An 8136-nucleotide genomic window follows, 5' to 3' on the forward strand; every position below is an offset into this window, starting at 1 on the left:
TTCGAAAATTTGCTGGTGATTTTTTGTTTAAACGAATGAATTTGTTATTTTGGAATGAGAGCGGTTAAAATTAATCATTGCCGCAATCTTTCTTTGAAAAGAGTTGGATGTATCCCATGGACTGCAAACTAAACTGATTGCGTGTCCACAAAGTTCCCACAAAAATGTCATAACATCCTTAATAAGGAAAATTTGCTCCCTCGTAGCCCATTATTGTCCCCTATTTACCCAACCGGAGTAATTAGAGCTAATTTAGCCATAACTGCTAAGGGACACCACAACGACCTGCATTTATATGACCCTGGCATTTGACGCAGCTTGAATCCCATGGAAAATTCGACGATGATGTATAATGCGGCACAATATAAGCGGCTTTAAGTAAGGGCTAAAAATAATCTCAAAAAATTTTACAATTGTTTTAATTATTTTTCATCGGATTTAAGTTTGGGATAACGTAGAAAATTTTCCTTGGTCATGAGTTTTATAGTGAGTTGATGCCATCTATGAACGAATACGCAAAGCTTGAATACGGTGAAAAATTTAATTTAATTCAAAATTGTCTTAAGGGGTATTTTCTTATAATTTGAATAGATGCTTTTATTTATTTTATCACCTGTGAATATAAAACCTTTGAACGCCAGCTGTTTGCCAGGAGGTTAAGTCCTTGTCAGTTTCTGTTCCTTGCAAATTACGTCCACAGACAAATAAAAACTTTGCTATAAATGAAGATGGACGGCTGCCTCGTAAGTTATTTTCTTTTGAAATTTCGACACTGTTTGAGATGGCGCCACAGTCTTGATCGGGTGGCTGGCTTGCTGATTAAGGCTGACAGGCAGACGGACTCTAGTTGACTGTCTGTTTTTTAAACGCTTTAACCATCTTTCCTTTTATAAAAGCCTTATAATAAGGAGTTTATTAATGAGCATTCATTAAGGCATTTTAGCTCTTTACCATCGGCTTTTCTAGCTAAACCTATCAATCACAAAGTAGAAACCAGGTGTTACTTGTGCTTAGGTCACATTGTTTGTTTAGGTTACTACGTGTATGGTTGAAAACATATATTTAATTTATCACTCTGATGCTAGTTTACTTTCCAGTTTATAGGCGACATAAAATTGCAAAACAGTGAAAGAATTAATCATATTATATCGATTTGAAATTTAGGAGAGATGCATCGAAAGTGTCAAAGCAATGAATAATATCAATCAAAGATATGCTAAAACCCAATCATCCGACGAAAATTGAATTTGGTTGGGGACGCTTTCCTTTTTAGCGCATTTTCTCATTTATGAAAAAATGAACTATTGTGCTCGCCATGGCCGTCTGTCCGTCCGTCTGTCCGCCCGTGACTTTATGTTTTCGTCGACCAGAAAATGCGCTCTCTGTCACTCACTGCAGTGAGTACTGAGTTATATTTTTATATTATCAGACGGTTGATCTGAGGGCAACCATTAGCGAAGCACAAAGTTGATAGGTCAGCCCCCGGCGATTTTGTTTCCCGTTCATTTATTTTACAATTGACAAAATTAATTTATTTTGCTGGTTTGGTCAGGAATAAAACTTTTAGCAAATATGGATGAAATTTTACAAAATTTGAAATTGTCAACTTATTAGCTCAAAACAGACACTTTTAACAAATGTTTGACGACACTCACAACATTTGTTTACGTTTTCTGATACATGTGACGTCACGGTGAAAGTGCACAGAGCAGTGCAAAAATTTCCCGAAGCCTGGGTCAACCTTAAATAGTTCAACCATGGTTACGTGTACATACTTACGCGAGTTTTTCGGCAGTAAGTCATTTTCGTAAACATTCGTCACAAAAACCTTCAAACATTATGGTTTTTATTTGTAATTATCATTGTACTTTTCCGGGAATAGTTAAATCTTAGGCCGGAGGATCTTTCACCGGTCACTGAGGCTTAATCTAAAATTTTGTTTATTGAATGGGTCCGACATCATGTTTCAGTGAATTATGCTGAATTATAATTCGGTACTTTATGCTGGAATTCATTAAATTCTGGGAACACATCAAGTCATTCAGTTGTTTTAATTGAGTGCACGAAATAATAAAATCTACAATGCAATTATACACGAAAACCTAGTTTCTATTAAAATTTAAATTGATACGAGATTTCGAAACTATCCCGCATCAGAAGCCATGAAACAAAAAAGCTTCTCGCATCGACGAGGCGGAAAGTGTCTATCATCGCCAATGTCTTGAATACTGAATTATTCAACACCCTGATGAGCCGGTCGGTCCCAAAGGGATGGTGCGATGAAGATTGGACAAAAGAAAAAGCGCTAACATCGCGCAAATATGAAAATAGAAAAGGGGAGATTAACAGAAACACGTACAGAATAAAATACGCCGAGACAGTGAGAAGCACGAGAGAGACGAAGAATTGAAGTTCATGGAATCTTCACTTAACTATACGCATTTTCTTGCATAATCTTCTTGCGATCTCTGTATCGAGGCGCTTAGAAACAATGCCCATGGGCACTGAAAATTCTACATGAATTCTGAGGATCAGAGGTCGGTATAAGACGGTATTTGGTCGGTATTTGGCTAAGACAGATGTCGGTAAGCTATATGCCAAATTCAACAGTAATTTACCTGCACCAAATAAGTCATTCTAATGATGTTATATAATTCTAATTACCAGACAATTTTAATTGAAACATACATATATTCAATCCTCTATGATTGGCTAATCTTTTCAGTTTCCTTATGTAAAACAGCGTCAGGGCCATTTTATAATCGCGAACGTGCGAGCATGCATGGATCTGAGGCTCATTTCGAACAATTGTTAAATTAAACTAATCGTAAATACAATGATTATTATAGAATTCGATTATAGTTGTATATTATAGAATATGAATTGTAGTCATCCATAATTTGATCATTGGTTACCCAGGTGCTTTGAAGCACATGGACAAATATTACACAAATAATGTGTCTGTCATAAGTTCCATTATGATAATGAACTAGAGAAAATCTGTGAGTCTAGAAGCTTTCTTGTCCCCAAACTCTATTGTTTCCAATGATGTGGCCATTCTCTAAGACAATGCCAACTTTTATTTCTCATGTTTACAAAAATTACTAATGAAAGACTATGCCTTAATATAAATTCGCGCTCGGTAAGTTATACTGCATATGTCGGAGGAATACCGGTCCAATATGGACGGACACCCGTGCATTGTATACAAATATGATATTCAATATCACTTACTGCCGTTAGCCGTCTGCTGAACCAACCGTAGCAGGATAATAATAATATATATAATTTTTTTTCTACAATCTATTCACATTTTTTATTGATAAATCTAGAGCTGATAAATTCTTGGATCAGGCCTTTCAACCAATAAATTTGTTTGTCATATTCAATCCATTTAAAGAGCCTCATATCAACATTCATGAGTATGCCTTGGAGATAATCTTTTCTTTCATAAGTTTTCTTCTTTCCTTCTAGGGTAAACTGAAAAATATTCAGAATAGATGGCAATTCGATCAATAATAATAACCTAAAAACTTATATCTGTAGTAGGAAAATATTTACAGCTCTAAATATTGATTCGATACTTCACTATTAGGCAGATTAGATACAAAGATACAACAAATGTGGCTGAATTTACAATTCTTTCGCACTTACACATGAACAACAGCATTTAAGTGACCTAACTAATAAGGACTTAAACGAATGTGATAATGATGAACAGTACTCATGGTACATTTTGAATCACCAACAATCAGACACAGCTCATTTCTTAAAATCAAACTCTGCATCTGGCTGATTTTTATTGAAGTTTGTTCTAATTTAACATGAAAATAATTTGAAACTTTTTGGGTCAACAGTTCACTGCATTAGTTAGCTGGCCATATTTTGCCTGCTCTCCGATTTTAAATCGATATTGTATAACAGAGAACATTCTTCTGTTGTGCACCAATAGAAGGTTTAAATTTAAAAATGGAACATTTAAATGATTAAATTTAAAAATGATTTAAATGAAGGAACAATTGCTTTCCCAGTTCTAAATTATCTCAATTTTATTAACAAATATTTTGTACCAATTTCCATACTCTTCTCTTTCCCTAAACCTGTTGATCGCTCTGTGATCGCTCTACTGACTGGAATTCGCGCTAAACTTCACATTCAAAATACTTTCTTTTACGTATTTAAAAGCAGTTATTTGAAATTTGGACGCTCGTGTGTATGATTCATTTGACGTTTAATTGCCTGATGCTGGCTGACTCTCAACACACCTATAATATCAATTTTAAATCTTCCATATCCGCGATAAAGCTTTGATAATTGAAAGTTATCGTGACATTCGGTTCATCAGTAGGAATGTTCATGATAATTTGAGTTCCTCTATGATTTTCGACAATATCTCACAGACGATATGCACCAAAAACTAAATTTTATACTTTTAATTTAATTGAGATTTATTTGAGACCAGAGGCAAATGTTTCTATTCTACTCGACTAACGCAGTGAGGGACTAAATAGTCATGAAAATGTTGAATTGATCAACTAGTCATGTATATGTTGAATTGTTCAACTAGTCATGAAAATGTTGAACTGTTCAAATAGTCACGAAAATGTTGAAATGGAGCCGAATTTTTGATTAACCACAAATTTCATATGTTTTATCAATAAATCATTTACTACGACAGTTAGCTGCCATAAACTTCTTATTATTGCAATATAGCTAAGTTTTGGATGAGCTTCTTCATTATCAAATTTCGTTGTTTGATAGAAGACAGCGTTTGTTGAAAATTGAGACATGATTGAGATACCTAAATATACGGAGCAAACCCCGTAGATTAATTTATTTGCCAGTAAGATATTATTCCTGGAGTATGGGAATGCATTCAGCGAAATAGTCTGAGAGATTAACAATAACAAAATGCAAAATAATAGTTAATATGATGATAATCGTTAACTTTTTTGTGAGACAACATTATTGTGATTTCATGCACGGCCTGGCCAGTTTCTTTGCACATTTTTCAATTCTAACCGCAATTTTTATCTAAGTTTTCATCATTATTCTACGCTGACTATCACCCGTTATGTATATTTCGAAACACTTCAACTTCATGACTCTTACACAACAAAAAATGCATCTAAATACATGTCACTCTCCCAAGAGAATTAATTAATTCTATGTAATAGCAAGTGACGCAACGCTCGCTAAAGGAACACTTCAAGCATCTTAATTGCGATTCAAGTTTGTCAAATGTGAGCCTAAACAAAGAATGAATTCGAATGAAATCTAAGTTTAAATTTTAAGAGAAACCGTACTAAGTCCTTTACCTAAATGCAGGAAAAACAGTTCGAAGGTTTACAAAATTCGAGTACATTCTATAAGGCACAACCTTATTTATATTTATTGCGAGCATTCCAAGAAAAATAGGGATCATATCACATTATTATTGTTACAAATAGAATCTTTGATTACTTATAATATCAAGCAATCAAGCCAACATGGTTATCAGCGTCCAAGTAGCAGCAGTTCGTGCTTTCTTCGTCAGTTGCTTGACGCGTTTATCCGCATTAACTTTTTCAAGAACTTGACCATGAGATCTTCAAATATTTGTGTCCTCGTCAGATCAAGTCTTTCATATCATGGCCTCTCAAACGTTCACATATACTGAACCTCGAGTCATGTATCCAAATTACCTCATCATTGATTTACTTAGTGAGGCCACAAACATGGCCAAAACTCCGACCAAGATGACTACAGCAGCCCCTATCAGCACATGCTTTAATAACTGAGCCGTTTTCGAAAATACAGTTGGGCCTGTTGAGGAAACTATACTCGGTTGACGAAAGCTTGCTTCGGGGTCAAACATCCCATTCTCTGTGGCAATCAAAGGGTCGTGTGTGTCCATGGGAAACACTTTATCCGGATGAATAAGTTTTCGTACATCTAATATGTTAGAACATTGCCTTGTTGATGGAGAGGACACACTTTGTCGAGACTTAGAAGAGCTCAGTCGAGGAATAGACGACGAAGATGTTGGCGATTCTGTGTTGAACGGATTTTGGTCTTCCTCGTCGAAGGGATTTTTGGAAATACTTTCGCTGTTCGAAAGATTTTTAGGACTGCCTTGATTAGGTTCTTCGTACCCATCCTCAAAAGGGTTCGTAACTCTGATCTTCTCAGTTTGTCTTTGAACTTCTTGTTCCTCGGCAGGCTCCTCTGGTATGGTCACAATATCCGCTGGAGTTGGACTAAGGTCATAACCTCCTTCGATCGGATTATTATTCATTTCTTTCACAATAGGCGAGTCTTCTCTAACGGAGGAAGGTCTCATTGAGTTTGCCGATGATTTACGGGAAGAATTTTCGTCGGCGTCAGACATCTCACTTAGGTTACTTGGAGAAACTCTGTTATTTTTATTGGCTTGTGAAAGGGAATAACTGTACTTGGCAATGCTTTCGATACAGAGGCGCTTTGCAAAGGGCACCGGTCGTCCTTCCGACAAGTCGAACAGTCCCGAGTCAGAGCTCTGAGGTCTGCTTAAAGGTGGGGCAGATGCATCTAAGTCTGCGTTACTTTTATATGGGGTCAATTGAATAGCACGTCGTGAACTAAGTGTCGCTACGTTAAGAAGAAGTTCGTTGGAGTTTTGATTGCTAAATTCAGCTTGGCTTACATCAGGTTTCACTCCAGTATTATATCGAAGTCTATTATTTTCAATCGTTGAGCTCTTACTGACAGAGGGCTTGTCCAAGATAGTCCAGACCTGATGAACTTTACCATCGATTCGTTGCACGGAAAGTACTGCGTAGGATGAGCAGTTTGGACATTGAAGTTGGCAGTATCCACAATTTTCTTCGCATTGTTTGATTGCAGTGGCGTTTTCTCGGTATAATTCTGTGCCGGACTGAGAAAACAAACGTTGGTGCAAGAGTGTCACGGTCGATTATCGCCAAAATAAATCTGTACATAGCCAATGTATAATGATTTTATACCAAAAACTTCGGAAGTCTTTTCTCAATTTATTGCATAATTGTTGAACAATATATCATCGCAATACACGACTGTACCTCACCGGTAGTTCGGGCTGTCGAGACAATTGCAGCCGCTGGCTGTCAGAAGAGTAAAGTGAGCCTCGCCCGCTAGACGTCGCCGAGACTCGACCGCCTTCGTTGATGGACATGGCGCGGTGCGCGGCGAGTGCCACTAGTCATGATTACAAGCGTCTGGGGAGATAAAGTTCTTTGAGTAATGGTAATTTTTCATAGTTATTATAGTTCATGTAGTTTTATCATTGAAGATCAGAAAAAAATAATAATGAAGAAGTAATGATTCAGCAGACATGAAAATGTTGAGCCATGATAATTTTTTTTATAGATATAGCTCATATAGTAGTATCATTTAAGAAGATCAGGAAGAAAAATTCATTCGGAAGAAGTAAAGATTCCGCAGACATGAAACTGTTAATAATGGATGTTAAAATAATATGAATATTAGGAATATTTTAATTTATTATTTTTAGCATAATATTTCAAATTTCGGATGGTAAAATTTGACGCGCTAAGATACGAGTATGTTATTCCTACCCAAAGCACCTACGACCCACCTTTTTAAGCAACACTGCACTGCTCGAGCTGTTGGTTAACGCGGGCATGTAGATGGCATGTGCTCCGAATGAATAACCACTTTTATCCCCTTAACGATTTACTTCAAAATATTTGTATTAATTAATTCACATATCTTTACTAAATTTTCAAATCTTGATGAATCATAAATGCATACAAAAGTGACTAATTCGTGACAATGAAGACATTTTGGCCGATTGAGGTATACAATCCGTGGGTTTAATAGGTGTTCTTTTGCGATATTTGTACACTATATAATTTTCATTACAGTTTTAACTTCTCGTTTAATGAAAGAGTTAGCTTTCAGGAAGTAATTCCACGGTTGAAAATGTTGTGAATAATGAACTTTCTGTATAATTAATTATTAACATCAGCTATCATTTTTAATCTGAATTTTATGCGTACGAATTTGGTCCAAATATATAAGTGAAGAATAGAATTTGAAATTATTTTTAAAAGTGTTAGTAATACTTCGGGCGAAGAAAATGTCAATAAAATTCTTCCAAAGCCTGTATATAACACA

General features: G+C 35.9%; 1 protein-coding gene across 1 annotated transcript; it reads right to left on the minus strand.

The window, feature by feature from the left end:
* Positions 1–3337: 3337 nt before the first annotated feature.
* LOC108665037 lies at positions 3338–8136 on the minus strand. The gene is made up of 3 exons (XM_018151756.1): positions 7595–8136; positions 7064–7214; positions 3338–6895 (listed from the first exon to the last, which is right to left on the minus strand). Exons 2-3 carry the CDS (start codon positions 7169–7171, stop codon positions 5681–5683), a joined length of 1323 nt encoding a protein of 440 aa, XP_018007245.1. The 5' UTR covers positions 7172–7214; positions 7595–8136; the 3' UTR covers positions 3338–5680.

This window comes from Hyalella azteca, unplaced genomic scaffold (assembly GCF_000764305.2).
Source record: "Hyalella azteca isolate HAZT.00-mixed unplaced genomic scaffold, Hazt_2.0.2 contig13225, whole genome shotgun sequence".
Taxonomy (NCBI): Eukaryota; Metazoa; Arthropoda; class Malacostraca; order Amphipoda; family Hyalellidae; genus Hyalella; species Hyalella azteca.

Excerpts from the sequence above, each read along its gene's own strand:
- LOC108665037 (XM_018151756.1), bottom strand. The coding sequence starts at position 7,171 with ATGTCCATCAACGAAGGCGGTCGAGTCTCGGCGACGTCTAGCGGGCGA. Across the intron at positions 6,896-7,063 it reads CTCGACAGCCCGAACTACCG|TCCGGCACAGAATTATACCG; the intron begins GTGAGGTACAGT and ends TTGTTTTCTCAG.